Here is a 17,575-nt window from a genome sequence, read left to right as displayed (position 1 = left end):
AGATGGCGGTATGTACATAAGAAATGAATCCGCATCAAGTAAATCTGCTGTTCCTCATATAACCACAGCGGGGCAGTGTCGACTATAGACTGTCTACTGGACTATTATGTGAATTAATTCCTAGTAAGTGAATTAATTCCTAGTAAGCCTGATCAATCTTTTTTTTTTTTAATTGCTCAGACAAGTATAAATGCACATTTTTGCATTTATATACGGTACCAGACAAAAGTTTGATGGAGAAAAGTTTCTTAAAATCATAAAAGCCATGTCTACTCTTTTAACTGTAATGCAAGTTTTCAGCTGTCATTAGAGGGAGACCTTTATTTTGAAATATGTTAGCCAGTTACCTTTCGCTGGCAGGTTCATAGTATCAACTTCCACTGTCAATTATTGCATGTTGTTTACACGGAAATACATTTTCAGCTGTAAAATCATAATGAATGACCGCGAACTTGACCTTACGGAAGCGCAAAAAACAACCAAATCAAAATATCCTCCAATCAACAAGAAGTATGAGTGTAAGTGTGAACAAATTCACTATGCATGCGTCGTGTAAAGCGAGTACTGAGAAACAAAAACAAAACTTACGTAAACGTCGTAAACATAAAAGTACCGAAAAGTCGGTCATAGACATAACAGTGATTTTAAAGAAAAATGTACGAGCACTACTTTACGGGGAAAGAGCTAAGAACGTGTCTCATGTATATTAATTAGGTCACGTGACAACATGCTACGTAGTTAACCTCGGCACAAACTAATTAATATTCATGAACTATATGCTGTGGTTGGTCCGAATTAAACCAGTGATAGGACCAAAATACAATTTGTTTTGAATCTTTTGATAATATGCTCTTGGATTGATTCTTAATCACAAGCACTAACTAAGTAGTTATTATGGAAACATTTAAACATCTTTTTATATTATTTTAACATAAGAGTTTCTATGATCCTTTTTTATAAGGAATATTCTGGGTTGAATATAAATTAAGTTCAATCGTCAGCATTTGTGACCTAATGTTGATTACCACAAAAAAACGAGGTTACAATGTAAGTGAATGGGGAATTTTTTTTTGAGAGTTCAAATGCAGAAAGGAGATTTATGATTTGTTAAAAGTACTTGCATTATTTCAGATTCATTCAGTTCAGATTACTTCATGTCCCTTACATTATTAATATCAGTATTATTATTAAAGGGAAAATAATAATAATACAAATGCTAAAGCATGTTAATGGTTAATATAACTCAAAACACAATATCAAGAATCTAATCATCTTGTATAATTAACTTTTTTAAATAAATGTATTTCTCTTTTCTTAATTTAAACCTCTTCTTAATATAATTAATATATACGAGTTGTTTTTTGCCTCTATTACAGGACTGTTAAAAGTAACATCTCTGTTCTGTTATTGCCCAATGTTTGCTGTTTTGTATTTTATTACTTATTGTTATTTATCAAGTTTTTATTTTAGTGTGAATCAACATTATGTCACTATCAGCCTCTTAGCAATGTTTGATTTTACCTGTTTCAGATCTTGACCACACTGCAGATGTCCAGTGAGTATTTTTCCGTGTACTCTTTCTTTAAATAAAGTTAATCCAAACTAATGAATAGTAATGTTGTTAGCATAACTTGTAAAGAGCAGATGGAAAGGGGAAAAACAATTTTAAAGGAGTAGTGTGTAAAGTTTGTATGAGTGGTGCCACTAGTTATGCAGAAATGACACACTGAACCTATAAATTGTAATTATATGACTACAAAATAAATCTATTATTATGTATCCTAAAGGCAACAATGACACAGTTCTTGTTTTCACCGCAGGATTCATTCTTGGGGCGATTCACTGGAAGAGGCTTTTGAGCAGTGTGCTATGGGAATGTTTGGCTACATGACTGATACAGAAACAGTTGAACCCATTGACACTCTAGAAGTAGAATCAGAAGGTGGGAAAGAAATTCAGTCTGTATTTATCCTTTCCCAGAATGTGCGTGTCTCAGTCATCGTAGGTCACCTATCAGTGCACAAATGCTACATTCTTTAGCTAAGTCTAAAGCTGCCCTATTTTGAAGAGCTACTAGTCTGATGTTTAGCATTTCTTGTGTTATAAGCAAAAAATTGTCTATTGTTATATTAGCAAACTGTTCTAATTCCATACTAAAATTGTCGATCGCATGAGCATTGTATACGGTACCATACCACAGAGCTAGGTCCATCCAAAAATGTTGAATCACACTTGACCTTGTTCGGCTTACTACACATTTTTTTCTAAGAGAATCAGGAGGCGGCTGTGGCTCAGGTGGTAGAGCGGGTTGGCCACTAATTGCAGGGTTGGCGGTTCGATTCCCGGCCCACACAACTCCACATGCCGAAGTGTCCTTGGACAAGACACTGAACCCCAAGTTGCTCCCAAGTTGCTCCCATTGCTCCCCATGCCTTTCATGGCAGCTTTGCCATCATTGATGTGTGTGAATGTACAGTGTAAAGACCATTTACCATGCATGGTGCTGCGTTGTAAGTGGTTCTCCAGGAAATGTCCTGTATTAGTGACAAGTGACACTAAATAACAACAGCATGCCCAGTTATAGGTACCCATGAGTAGGCGTTATTTCCGCAGAGCGTGGATTTTTATTAACATTTCCTACTTCCTTAGACTAATCATGTTTTGGAGTAGGAGGTTCATATCTGTATTCATTTGAACTAGGAACTTGAACTTTGTGTTGTTTAACTTAGTAGTGACTTTTTCCTGCCCCTACGAAATTTGATATGAAGTGGACAAAGAATTACTATATCATCAGTGTCACTGTCACTGAAACTTTCACTGTCAGAATCGGATTCAAATGCTCGTGACATTTTAGGTATGTCAGGAGATATCTGTTTCAGTTGATCTTTTAATTCATCACACCGGGTTTGAATCCCTTTTAACTTACTTTCCCAACACTGTTTATCTCTTTCATACTTTAGTTGTTTTATTTTCCCATTTCTACAGTGTGATCAAACAACCATAATTCATGGTGTGTTTCTTGAATATCTATCTTTCATCCATTGAATAATTGAATTTTCCCCATGGTTTTTAAAAAATCATCTGGACACCACATATCGCCCTTTTGGACTTTAATTTGATATTTTGCAATCATTTCTGCCTCAATTTTTTCCAGTTTCATGAATTATCTTAAATTATTTGATAAAACATCCGTTACCTCAGATAGAGTGCCATCAGGAACACCTCTACCGCCTTTCTCTGTAGTTGGAACTGAATCCTTGGCTACTAAAACTTTACCCATCACCATTATGACTCCATTATGACTTCATTATGACTCATTATGACCCATCACCATTATGACTCTAACAAAAATTCCTACACTGTAACCCAACTAATATAGTTCCCAAAATGTCTCCAGTTGTCACTGTGACTCCTAACACAAAATGTGTTTAATTTGAACAAATACAGTATATCAGGCGTGCCCTTAGCACCCAAAGGTTTTTTAATGGAGATGACAAATAACCAACTCATACTGTTCTGCACAGTGGGCTCGATATGAGGAAGAACTGCAGGATTTGATTTGTTATGTCAAACACCCAGAGTCCGGTTACTTTCAGCCATCATTCCATCCCATCCTCGTCACCAGAAATGTCAGATTCTTAAGTTTTTAGTTGCCAGGGTTGAGGATAAGAGCAGGAAATGGAAGTTGGGCTTCAACAGCTTTTAAAGTTCATCAGATTGCATATAGTTTTTCTTGGTGATACACAGAGATGTTTTATCCGTCGTAGTTGTTGACTTTGTCTGTTGTCCGTTGTTTCCGTCTAATGCTCAAATGAGAATAGGTGCTTTATATACACAGGTTTATGCATGTTTTTGTACATTTGCTAAGAAGAGAGTTGCAAACAAGATAAGACGCAAAGCACCCTGCTCCAGGGATTTGCAGGTTGTATTTTGGAAACTTCTGAAATGGGATCAGAAGCCTATCTGAGTGTTTTGTCCCTGACCTTACAGAGAGTAGTGCCTAAACTCTTGCCTGTAATATATATACATAGAGCATTACATTCTGTGTTTTCTTCAATGTTAAGCTGGGACTGGAAATGGTCAATTTAGTGTTAAGATACTAACCTCAGACAAGTCAGAGTGGCATCATCTGATAATAGCATTAAATAATACGTTACTTGTGTAAATTGGTGTATTTGTTTGGCTTATGCTCCATGTAGAATAAGAAATGCGGGGTTGCAGGTATGGGATCGGATGAGAAGAAAATCATTCTGGGCGGAGAATGGCTTAACATGGAGTCAAATTTAGAGAGCAGGAAGGTGTAGGATGGGAAAAACAGTTCTACTCAGACCTCTATCCCAAACAGCTAATACGCCTTTTCTATGGTGCTTTTTTGGGGAGTTCTTTTTGGAGCTTGGCAGTTTAAATCACCATCCACTTTCTCAATATGTTCAAGTCCAATCAAAGGCATTCTTCGTAACTTCCTTGAGACAGATAAACATTGGGAAAAATGTATAACAAAGCAGAACTTCTCTAATACACATCCATTATAAGACACTTCTTGTGCATAATCTGAAAATGATGAGAAAGCTGCAAAGTTTAATTTTCTATATCAGCATGAAATCACAGACCAAATGAGCCACAGAGGACAAACAGGGCTGCAAGGTTATGGAAGGCATGCATACTTAAAGTGGCTCTAAGAAAGAAAAACAATAGAGTGCAACAGTCTTGGTTTTGCAAGGAATTTCCATGTATATTTTGCATAGTTTGGTTTTAAACCAATTCTCTTTTAAGTCATGAACGAAACCAACCAGCTCCAGGGAAACCACAGCATTGCAAACTTTTATTTGAAAAAGGAATAAGACTGTGTTCTTACTGTCTTTCAAAAGGGAATGAACTGAAATCCCATGAAGCATAGTGAATGATAGAGAAAAGATACAACTTTGATGTAAAGTTATTGATTCTAAATCTAAAAACAATATATCTCAATTGGTGGATGTTTTAGGATCATGGGAAGTGTAGTTCTTCATCAGGAATTCAGATATTAAAAAAGTTTGTTTTGGTGACTGCTTGGTTGTTGTTTTTTTCTCAGGTGAGGACATGGAGTCACTCCTCTTTCATTTTTTGGATGATTGGCTCTTCAAGTTCAGTGCTGACCTATTCTTTATTCCCAGGGTGAGGTATGCACACACACACACACACACACACACACACACACTCCTCTTCTCTTCCAGAGTACTCATTAATGTTTCTAATAAACTCATTCTCTGTCCTACAGGAGGTGAAGGTTGTGCACATTGACAGAATGCAGTTCAGAATTCGCTCTATAGGGTGAGTTCTAATGCCATTCAAATGATAAAATGTCACTACAAGCAGCAATTATGATAATACTCATAGTTGCATAAGGATGAACAGATTTTTTTGTTCATAGCACCCCTGTTGTTGAATTTGAGAACATTGATTATAGAGAAACACTCTCTGACAAAGTGTTAGACTAAACACATGACAACGAATGAAAACAGCCAAAGAGACCTGCCCTATGTCTGTACATGAGCTCATAAAGTGTTATAAACTCATAAACATCCTCCTAGAAATCAATTTTGACAAGTGTTGTAATGAGAACCATTTAGCTGAACATTTGTAATGAGAAACTCTCCAACAGTGTGCCAAATTTCACAAGTTTATGCCATGTGGGTCTAAGGGTGGAATAATGCTAAAAAGCAGAACACTAAAGGCTGAAGTTTACTCTACACAAATGTGTGAACGCAAACACTTCTAGTGGCGTATGCTCGATTTCATGCTATGTTACATTTCCAGAATGTGTCAGACCCCCCAATTCATTATACCATGCAAGTATGCGTCACATTTTCAACGTTGCCACAAGGGGCACTGTAGTGGACATTAGTGTAAACTGTCTGCTTCTGCTGTGAGTTTTCTCTTTGAAGCCAACTACGATAATGTCGGAGCAACAGTCTGAAGAGAGTATTGATGAGCAAGTATGTTTAAGTCAATATATTTATAGCAATTTACCTGATTAACACATCCAGTTAAATGGCACAGACTTTTGGAGGTAACTATCACCCCCTTGCCTAGGTTTGTTACCACTACAGTAACATAAGAACACACATTAGTATGTTCAACCAGACCATGCGATGGCAGTGCATTTGTCAAGGACTTGCATCTGTGTGTGTACTTGCTTAAAGTACGCTTCTGGCCCAAAAGGGCTTGGTGCTTTATGAGCTCATATACAGTCATAGGGCAGGTCTCTTTGGCTGTATTCATACGTTATCATGTGTTTAGTCCCACCCTTTGTCAGAGAGTGTTTCTCTATTATCTGTCTTGCCATACAGCAGGAAGGTCAATACAATTTATGAGCAATACACATTCATTGCAGGTGATAATTCACATACTGTACTTTCGAGATTAGATATGAATTATTGCTAAAATGGGCTGAACCAATTTCACTGGAATCTTGATCCTGGCTTAAATCTGATCTCTGATTAATAAGTGAAAACATGTTTTCATCTGTGAGCAGGCTAGTCATATAATCATGATGTCATGTGAAGGAATTATGTAATAGTTCAGAGTCATTCACATAAAGACATGTGCCGTAGCTATAGGGGTGAAAGGTGGTAATGATTCTAGGGGCCCACAGGTACAAGGGGACCCCCACAACAAATTCTAACTGTATTTTTTAATAGGGAAGGGGCCCAAAGCAATATACAGCCAGGTGACCCAGCTGAAGATCACGTTTGCTTTTTCACTTTTGACGTCACTTGTGTAGACAGTACAACAGATAATGAGCTACACATCACTGGCCCTGTTTATACCTTGTATTAACATCTGCCTCAGGTGTTCCCATCACAAATGGGGAGCTGAGATAGATCATCGTTTACATCTGTTATTGACATGCATCTCAAATGTTATTTTAGCAAAATGCGTAGTTACTGCGTTTACACTATAGATGTGATGTGTTCCCATGCATTTCTGGCTACCTCCAAATGTGGTTTGAGAGCTCTTATCACAAAAACATTGGATACTGTTGATTACACTTGTAATTGGAACATTATATGAGTTAACTTTAGAAAAAAAAAGCTGGACTGCCAGCAGCAACAGATTTTTGGAAAAGGATGAAGAACATTCACTGGTTTTGACCACTCTGAAAGAGGCCCTTATTTCTGGGGTATAACGTTTTTATAGTGTACAATAGTCTCATTCATGCTTTAGGGATTTACAGAGAAAATATTTGAATCACAAGTGCTCTTGTTAGCTGGTGTGTGTTGACTTTTACTTAATGTGAAACCATTCCGGAAACTGAATGGCCAGACAGGAAACTATTTTGAGAGTAGAGTTCAGTACACTCCAAAACAATATTTTAGCCTGTTTTTGAGATGTATGTATTTCAATTTCATAACAAAATTCCATCAAATTGAATTGTGTGGGCCTAATGTTAAAAAAAACAAAATGTTTAGTTTTTATTTTAATTTTATTAAAGATTAATTAATTCAACTTAATAGAATTTGTTGAGAAATTGAAATTTGTAATGTGTAAATCTTAAAATTACTTTGAGTGTATGATCGAACAAGGCCTTGATTCTCCCTAGCTTGTACTGGAATGATTTACTTTGATAAAAATAGGGATGAGAATCGTTAAGAATTTAGAATTCCAAAAGAATTCCAAAAGCATTGCGGAAGTGGCATATTCTGTATGCTACAAAAAAGTGTTTACACAGAAAAGCTGCAACTAACGATTATTTAGATAATCGAGTAATCTAACGATTATTTTGATTAGCGAGTAATTTAACGATTATTTAGATAAGCGACTAATCGAACGATTATTTAGATAAGCGACTAATCGAACGATTATTTAGATAAGCGACTAATCGAAGGATTATTTAGATAAGCGACTAATCGAACGATTATTAGAACAATTATTCGACTATTCAGGCGATTATTGCAACGATTAATCATTAGTTCTTAACCGAATATTCGGCTTGTGCCCAGAGTTATAGGGTTATTTTAAACATGTTTACTAACAATAAAGAGGACAAAATCATCTTTTAAAAATACCTCTAAATGACATTCACTGAATGAAAGGGGGAAATATACTTTTTATTAAGTTTAATTCAGTGAAAAATCTACTGCAAAATATTATATTATTAAAACTAAGTATATTTGTCTTGTTAAAAAATAGTAAAATGGTAAAAGAAAATCCTTAAAACAAGATACATTTACATGGTAGCAATGTATAAGATATTAAGAAGTACTTTCAGAGAATGTATCTTGAAAATAAGTACAGATATAATGAAGAAATAATGAAATTAGAACCAGTTCTCAAATTCCAAAATAAATTTGCCTATTTTGCACTGTAATAACAGGAGAATATTATGCGGTCTGTTATAAAATATTGTGTAATGGTTTCCTTCGTTTTCCTTTTCTCTTGTTTGTAGGTGGGGTGAGGAATTTAATCTAACTAAACACCCACAGGTAGTTGCCAACAAACACATCTGTGTTATATATGCATTGCTCATTTACTTTCAAGGTTGAGGTAAACCACATCTGGTGAACAGTAGCTCATATTGTTTTATAGTTTTCCTTCAAGGTGGTGCCTCACTGTTAAGGCATTTTTGCTTTTTTGAAAGAAAAGGACAGACGAGTGGAATAATTTTTTTTGCCAATCAACATTATGCCACAAGTTCTGTCTATTGAGCTTAACTTGTATTGAATTAGGAATATTTATTTAAAGCTACAGTATGTTTACTTGGCGAATTAACCTTAACTCAAAATATCAACAAAATGTGATTCCTCGTGATATGACCCCTTTAAGAATTTCAAGATTTCTGTGTTCTCCATTTCTAACAGGGCACAGAAGTGAAAGCAATCACCTACTCTGCCATGCAGGTACACAACATAGAGAAACCAGAGATCTTCGTCATTATTGATATTTAAGAAAGAAAGAAACACAAAACAACAAATACTTAGTCTTCTGTTTATTTGACATGATTTTAAAAGATAGTACTCTCATGGTGTAATGAACATAAGAGAAATGTAATTTTGTAAAGTTGTGATGCAAATGCGTTTACATAGTTGAAATACTGTATATTTTAGGTTGTCTTTGATTATTTGTTATTGTTTGTGCTTACAAAATAACTGTTAAGCTGTATAAAACATTATAAAAGAACAAACTTTACATTTTCAGTCAAAAATATACATTATCTGGTTTTTTCTTTTGTAATTTAATGAAGTGGAAAAAAATAAAATAACCATCATTAAAATCTCATTTCATACTATTGACTATCAAGTTAAAGCAATAATCATCTCAACTCAACCTTTATTTATAGAGTACATTTAAAACAACAGAAGTTGACCCAAAGTGCTTTTCAGTCACATAATATGCATAATATTCCCATATATAAATACCTGAGCCTAAAATCTAGATCCATAATTAAAATGTATTCAAAAGCAAATGAGTAAAAATTTGTTTTTAAAGCAGATTTTAAAAGGCAGAGCATCGGAGCTGTCCTGATATGAAGCGGAAGCTCTTGTTCCAGAGTTTGGGGCCTACAAAAGCAAATGCACGATCGCCCTTCAATTTATAGCGAGAATGAGGAACATTCAGCAGAAGTTGGTCAGCTGACCTAAGTGCTCTAGTAGGAGAATAAGGGACAAGGTCACAGAGCTATTGAGGTGCGAGACCAGATAGAGCTTTATATACAGCAGAATTTTTAAATCCCCATTTTATGGGGAGCCAGTGTAGGGATACTTTTGCAATTGATCTCAGATGGAAAAAGCTGCTCTTTAAAACAGCACTGATCTGTCTATTTAAAAGTAGCGATGTGTCCAAGATCACTCCAAGGTTCTTCAATACTTAGGATCTCTGACAAGTCTGTGTAAAAACCCTCAAGCAAACAATCAAGGCTAAAACACTCATCCCATTCACCTTTGTTAACAAAAAGAAGGTCCTGCCCCAAACTCACCCCAATAGCTGAGCCAATACTGTCATGTCTGGCCCAGTCTACAATTTGGTGCAACTAGTGGCACTGAAATTACACCCTTCGCCTTTAAACGTAATTGAGCTCGTCTTCTACACCTAATTTACATAAAGTTTGGTAGAGCTGGAGTAAAATACAATAAAAGCTATATACAAAACTTCATGTCGGCTAAATGATTTCAGTTGTTTTTGCAGTAGTTAGTGTTGATAAATCATGAGCGCAATGCTGTAGATGTGTCCCATTTAGTATGAGATAAACGCTTGCTGTGACGGTGCCACCAAAATAACACACCAGTGGAGCACAGGAGGATTGTACACAGTATGGAGAGAATCACAACTGGTGTATTGGAGCCTGTGTTCCCATCTACAATAAAAAGACAGAAAAGGATCTTAATGACAGATTAAGCATTTAATAACAGAAACAGATGTACGTGACTGACAGTGTTTAAGATGTAAAAGCACCGCTGTCGAGTCCAATGTTCAGAGGCTCAGAGATATACATGCAGTGATATGCAATATAAAGTAACTGATTAGCCTGGGAGCAACATTGCATATACCAAAAAGTTAATAAATAAAATGGGCTGTGCTTCCCCACTTTTGATAAGCATGAGCCACCACTGGTTCAATGTTAATATGAAAGTAAAAAATGGGGAGGGAGGACTACATTATTTTTCATCAGGGGTTGATTGGATTGAGAAAATCAACAATATCTGCAGTATCACACACAGAAGGAAATGTTATATATATATATATATATATATATATATATATATATATATATATATATATATAAAACCTTGTCAGCAGGTCATGCACTTAACAGCATTAATGGCTTCATTTAATATAATAGGAGCGATCCAATCTTCCCGACCTTTCCACTGAGGAAATAATTGTGAGCATCTCAACTACGATATTTCATCTCCTCACGTAGAATCTCAGTATCAGCAATACATCTGGATATGTCTCTTCAGAAAAACATCTGATGTTCTGATGAGACATTTTATTCATTCAGAGCCTTATTTAAAAGATCTGGTAATGACACCTCATTGTTTATTTTCAGTTTGTACATATACGGTACTGTGCAAAAGTCTTAATAAGGGGCACATAAGATGTTTCACTAAAGCATTTGTATTAAGATGGTTATTTATATCTTCAGCTTTAGTGTGTCAATAGGAAATATAAATGTTAGACTCCCAAACATTACTTTTGCAAATAGAAGAGATTAGAATAGAAGAACAGGGAGTGTAGTATATTTTTATCAAGTTAATAAGGAGTAATCAATGAAAACATTGTTGATTTGTACCACAGTTATGTCTGACGGGCAAACATACAGTTTACTGTGTGTAAAACATATGTGTGACTATTTGCCGGTGTGCAGAAACATAAATAGCATTACTTGAGGGGGCTCTCATGACTGCTGGGAGAATTGATCTCTTCCAAAGGTGGTTCTGTTACTTCTTAATATGGTCAAGACCAGAGTCAATGAAGAGCATGATAGATAATGCATGTTTAAAAAAGTGTAAGCCACACCTTGTTTGAGGAGATGTATTTAAGTGAAACCAAACCCAGAGATGTTGTTACTGTGGTTTCACTGTAGGCAACTCTGCTTTATTGTGTGATAATAAAGTCTACCCCCCACCCCCACCCCCACTGAACATAGTGTCAGTCTGGGATTACATAAAGAGACATTTCATGTCAGGAGCTTGGAACCTCCTATCTGCCAACAACCAAAAGAAACTGTGTCCAGGTGTACATAGGAGAATTGGGCAAAGGTGAACAGGTCACACTGAATATTGATTTAGCTTTTTTATGTTTACTGGACTTTGCATGACATTAAGTGATAAATGAAAACTATTTATGTCAATATTTTTGAAGAAATCCTCACTATGCAAAATTTTTCACAAGAGCCTAAAACTTTTGCACAGTACTATATCTTATTTGTTCTGGTCAAGCTAGGCTCTAAAGTATATGCTAGTCATTTTACTTTGACAGTTCTGGGTGTAAACATAGAGCTACTGGAAATGCTTCAGGGCAAGACATGCTAATTGCCCTGTTATTGTTTACCTCCTTGAAATTGTTTATTGTTATTCCCTGTTAACTACTGTGAATGAAAACAACTTTTTGCAGTGTTAAAAATCTATTAAAATATATTTGTATTCGTTTGTACCAATACTAAGGGTGCTAATGAACATTAGAATAAAACATAGACAATTAAAAAATAAAAATACCCACATTTATATTAGTTTAAAAACAAATGTTTATATTGCAGGGTTTGAGTCTTTAGGTGAATCTATTGAAAATAAATGTCACCCAAAAATCGAAAAGAATAAAAATCCTAATAAGACTTTTTAGGACAAAACAAATTGCATTGTGACATTATTTTCATGACAAGATTTCAGCACATTCTGAGCACAAGAGTGCTTAAATCTCGTCATGGAAATTCTGTCACAATGCAAAAGTTGAGTTCATAGTTTTTAGGTGAAAGTCTATTACTCAAAATGTTTTTGCAGACATGTACTTCAAGTATTGTTTAAAAAAAGGATAGCTCATTCAAACATAACATTTCTCATCACTTTATCATCCTCATGTTGTTCCAAACTCTATAACATTCTTCCATGGAACCCAAAAGGAGATGTTAAAGATGTGAGGGACAAGATAGTGTGTGAGAAAACAACATGAGTGTGAGAAATTACATTTTCATTTTGTGGTGAACTGTTTATCAAATGCTGATGGCTTGTTTTTTATTCTATAACATTTTGTTAGTCTAGTGATTTCCCAAATATGTTGAAACCAAACTATAATTAAGTGGATTTAATTATATTGTTCAGAAATGTTATGTTCATCATTTTGAAATCCACCCATGATGTATCACAGCAGAGGTTACTGTGGTGGTGTTCATTAACCATCCAATGTAATCAAGTTGGCAAGACAGGGAAAAGTTGCAACATGAGGAATATTACTCAAGCCATATTTCAGGAAACTATATTTGTATTATCCAGAAGGGTTTGTTTTGCAACAATGACTGACTGATTGTTACATACCTCCTTCCCAAATGAAGAAATATATGAACATGCAATGTTGATTTAAGTATACCTGTGTGTGCGTGCGTGTTATCTCTGGTAGTTCATACCATAGCTGATGATAACGTTCCTTTGGAGTTCCTGATGAGCAGCAGGGTTTTTTAGAGTGAATGTGACATTAAATGCTGGATTCTGGGTAACATAACTGCTTCTTAAGAAGTAGAGTCCTTCATCTAAGGAAGAGACCTCCTGATGGTCAGTGAGATTCTGACCCCCTGACCCCAGCCACATGACCTCTGGCTTAGGATAGCCCTCTGTCTCGTACTGGATGGTGACATCGTTGGAATTCAGTTGGATGCTTAACCTTGGCTCTGAATACAAGGCTGAATAGACAACCCATACACAAGGCTTTTTGATCACATCTTTACAATTTCATTCACAGTCTCTCACATTGAACTATTAGAAGTTACATTTAATTGGTAAATGTGTTTAAAACAGGATTAATTTAAATGCAAAATAAATGGTATGAATATGTGGAAAACTGAAAAGGACAAGTTATCCATAAAAAGAAAACAGTACTATTATTTTCATTATTTTTTGCAAAGGAACACAAAAAGAGAAATTCTGAAGAAACTTTAAGCAATTCTGTTCCATGCAATGTCTGTCAATCCCAGAAGGAAGAAAAGAACACCATAAAAGTAGTCTATATGTATTAAGCGGAAAAGTGTAAGAGTCTTTCAAAGCCATATGATAGCTTTGTGTGAGGAACATACTGAATTTGAAGCTGCTGATGGAATTGCAAAATTAAATATTGTTTCAAACTGTTCTCAGAATATGCCCCCATCTGCTGTTGAGTAAACAAACAGATAGCCCCACCCCCAACTCACACCATTGTTGAGTCAATAATGCTGTCTTCAGGTTCAAAATGGGACGCTCAAAACAAAAATATTTTAAGATCTTTACAGTTATCTCTTCATATTAAGCTGGGATAGGAAAAATATTTGAACAGCAAAAAACATATATAAGTTAAGCTTAATCGACAGCATTAGTGGCATAATGTTGATTACCACAAAAAATCATTTATTATTTAAGCCAGGGGTGGGCAATTAATTTTTAAAAGGGGCCACATAAGAAAACTGACTTATGTTGGAGGGCCGAACCAACAATAACTTGAAGTTAATTTTCCCCATTGTAAAAAGCATTGAATAATATATTTTTGATTAGTTAATAATGGTATTCATAAGAATAAGAATATTCTGTAAATATTTGTAAAAATATATGAAATTGTGGTGTAGGAAAATACTCCTATAGAAGTAATAAACAGTAAAAACAATAATTGCATCAGTGTTTCATTTTATTATTAACATGTTAATCTTCCCAAATACTGCAAAGGTGTTTTACAGTATGTTAAAGATAAGCAACTGTCAACTTCATGCAAAAAGCAATAAATACTTGAAAATGAGTAGCTGGGCAGTGTCACTTACATCGCAGCTCTCATCCAAAGCAAGGGAAAAATAGTCGAAGCTGACTGCTCTGTTCTTCAGCTGAAGTTCCAGATTCCCCGCGATGTCCTCAACCCTCCTCGTTACAGTCCGTCGTGAGAGAGGCACGTTCTCAAAAGCTCCCTTTTTCTCCGGGCATATTAGGGCAGCAGAGTCCAACAAACACTCCTTAATAAACTCCCCGTCAGAAAACGGTTTACTTTTTCTAGCTATTTTGTGGGATATGACATAACTTGTCTTGACAGCTGCATCTCTGGATGTGCAAAGTTTAGTAAAAAGTCCTTGTTGGTTTTGCAGCTTAGCTAGCAAAGCATCCGACTCCCTTGCGCGCTCTTGATCAGACAAGTTCTTGTATTTCTCCTCATGTTTGGTCACGTAGTGGCGATTCAAATTGTAATCCTTGAACACAGCGACCTGTACACCACAAACTAAGCACACGGCTTTACCTTTGACTTCTGCAAATAAATATTTAGCAGTCCATGTCTTGTTGAAAACGCGACATTCTGTATCGATTTTTCTCTTTTTGCCGTGGACTGACATGTTGAGGGCTAGCTTACCAGCATCACATGTAACTGCGCCTACGCATGTGCGCCACTACGTAAATATATAAAATAGATAATATATATAAATATATAAAATATATATATATATATATATAAATATATAAAATATATATATATATATATATATATATATATATATATATATATATATATATATATATATATATATATATATATATATATATATATATATATATATATATATATATATAAAACAATGGCAGTCTTTTCAAAATATAAGCAACACTGCCGTATTTCATGCACAGCATAAATAGGCCTATTTTTTTATTTATGTTTTAATTTACTTGACCTCACACGGGCCAGACAGGGACAGCCAACGGGCCGGATGTGGCCCGCGGGCCGTAAAATGCCCAGGTCTGATTTAAGCTGTAATGTTGTTTAAATAAAAAAATGCTTGACAGTTTTCTCATGGTATCAAAGTTGTAAAACAAAAAAGGGTATTTAGCAATTTTACACGCATACCGTTTACGTCTTGTGGCTTTACTTTTGTCTATTTTTATATATTTTTTAACATTTATGGATGACCCCCATTCACTTCCATTGTAAGTGACTCAATGTAACCCAGATTTATTTATTTATTTTATTTTTTCTCTCACTTTTTCTCCCCAATTTTGAATGCCCATTTCCCAATGCACTCTAAGTCCTCGTGGTGGCATAGTGACTCGCCTCAATACGGGTGTCAGAGGATGAATCTCAGTTGCCTCCGCGTCCGAGACCGTCAATCCGTGCATCTTATCACGTGATTTGTTAACCTAACGTGACTCCACCCACCCTAGCAACCAGGCTAATGGAATGCTTAGGAAGCCTGACTGGAGTCACTCGGCACGCCCTGGATTCGAACTTGCGAATCATTTTTTAATAAAAGAAGGGACTCTTAAGTCAAACTTTTTTTGTGTGGTAATAAACATTATGCCACAAATGCCGTTGACTGAGCTTATCTTGTTTTGAAACTGGAATATCCCTTTAAGTCATGATTTACTGAAAATGTTCCTCTCCCATTTTGGCATCAATGACATCAAAGCTATTTGTGAAAATAAAAGCAGATGCAAATACGATTTCAGAACTTGGTGGGAAATGATCAGTGAATAACAACTTAGTTACTATCGTATTGACTTTTATGAGCTTGACAGACATGGCTATTATAAATATATGGGGCGGCTGTGGCTCAGTTGGTAGAGCGGGTAGGCCACTAATTGCAGGGTTGGTATCACGACATGACGAAGTGCCCTTGGGAAAGACACTGAACCCCAAGTTGCTCCCAATGGCAGGCTAGCACCTTACATAGCAGCTCTGCCGCCATTGGTGTATGAATGTGTGTGTGAATGGGTGAATGAGTCACAGTGTAAAGCGCTTTGAATACCGTAAAGGTTAAAAAGGCGCTATATAAGTGCAGACCATTTACCATAAAATGATGCTGTATGGACACAAGCTGCATAAAGATTGTTCTTAATTTCTCTTTTTATGTTGCACAGAAAAAACAACAGCATGTAGGTTTAAAACCACAAATGGTTGAGTAATTAATGACAGAATCTTCATTTGTTGTTAACCATTCCTTTAATGTGTAAGGTGATAAATACTTTGCATACCTGCATATAGCAGCTGTACCACTCCTCTATCATTTCCTTTTGTGTTGCTCACTATGCATTGATATTTGCCTGCATCCTTCAATCCAAAATTTGATATATTCAGGGACGCATCTCCTTTCGCAATTAGCTTGTGATTTAAATTTGTACGGTGAAGATAATCTGAGCTTTGTAGATCTAGCTGGTCCCTCTGGTGGTAATAGCTGTGAACCACCCGAATGTCTTCCTGTCGTTGCCATGTGATCACCAGGTGGGTAAGGTTATGGTCTGGAACAAATTCACAAGGCAGAACAGCAGTCTCTCCACGCACCACGAGAACAGGGCCAGAGGGTACTTTGACTGTGAAGGAGGCTGGGGAGGAGAAATTTTAGACTTGAATAGAGAATGTTTGGTGGTGGAAGCACAGTTCTATATGTATTCAACTCAAAGCCTTATTTCATGTTTATCTATATTAATAACAATTTTAATATAGCATTTATGTTACATAATGTTAAGGGCTGAGGCAGTTTTCCACACACCATTGTGTCGGCACAGGAGACACTGGTTCATATCCGCACTGAAGTCAGGAAATAACAGCATTTGCATAATCAGTGACGAGCGTAAATCAGAGGTTGCATTTTTCCCTATAACTTTAATTTTTACTCCACTGATGTACTCCACTGATGGGGGGGGGGGGGGCAGTAGATTGCCTAGAAAAAGAAAGTGTCAATACTATCTTTGATGCTGGCTTGTTCCAAAGTTTCTGACCCTCTCCACAATGTCACTGTTCAAGGTGATGGGGGTGTATAATCCTTTCTGTTTCCTAATGTCCACTGTCTGCTTTTTTTGGTTTTGATCATGTTAAGGGAGAGGCAGTTTTCCACACACCATTGTGTCACGACAATGACCTCCTCGCGATATGCAGTCTCTTTGGCATG

At 36.0% G+C, this 17,575-nt stretch overlaps 2 protein-coding genes across 3 annotated transcripts in view; one reads left to right on the top strand and one right to left on the bottom strand.

Moving 5' to 3' along the window:
• Positions 1-335: 335 nt before the first annotated feature.
• zbtb8os (zinc finger and BTB domain containing 8 opposite strand) lies at positions 336-8,989 on the top strand. The gene is made up of 7 exons (XM_052089934.1): positions 336-518; positions 1,531-1,555; positions 1,821-1,942; positions 5,072-5,154; positions 5,258-5,310; positions 8,429-8,465; positions 8,841-8,989. Exons 1-7 carry the CDS (start codon positions 395-397, stop codon positions 8,925-8,927), a joined length of 531 nt encoding a protein of 176 aa, XP_051945894.1. The 5' UTR covers positions 336-394; the 3' UTR covers positions 8,928-8,989.
• Positions 8,960-17,575, bottom strand: part of LOC127617825 (CD276 antigen-like) — a 28,343-nt gene continuing 19,727 nt past the window's right edge. Inside the window, exons 2-4 of one of the 2 annotated variants that reach the window (XM_052089922.1) lie at positions 16,662-17,009; positions 13,100-13,372; positions 8,960-10,333 (exon numbers count right to left, since the gene is read on the bottom strand). In XM_052089922.1, the coding sequence (XP_051945882.1) occupies positions 10,182-10,333; positions 13,100-13,372; positions 16,662-17,009 (773 nt within the window). In that variant the 3' untranslated portion in view covers positions 8,960-10,181. Of the gene's footprint in view, positions 10,334-13,062; positions 13,373-16,661; positions 17,010-17,575 lie in introns of both variants that reach the window. The other variant, XM_052089923.1, reaches the window with a different exon arrangement.

Source organism: Xyrauchen texanus, chromosome 24, assembly GCF_025860055.1.
Source record: "Xyrauchen texanus isolate HMW12.3.18 chromosome 24, RBS_HiC_50CHRs, whole genome shotgun sequence".
NCBI lineage: Eukaryota > Metazoa > Chordata > Actinopteri > Cypriniformes > Catostomidae > Xyrauchen > Xyrauchen texanus.
This window is presented reverse-complemented; position numbering and strand designations above follow the sequence as displayed.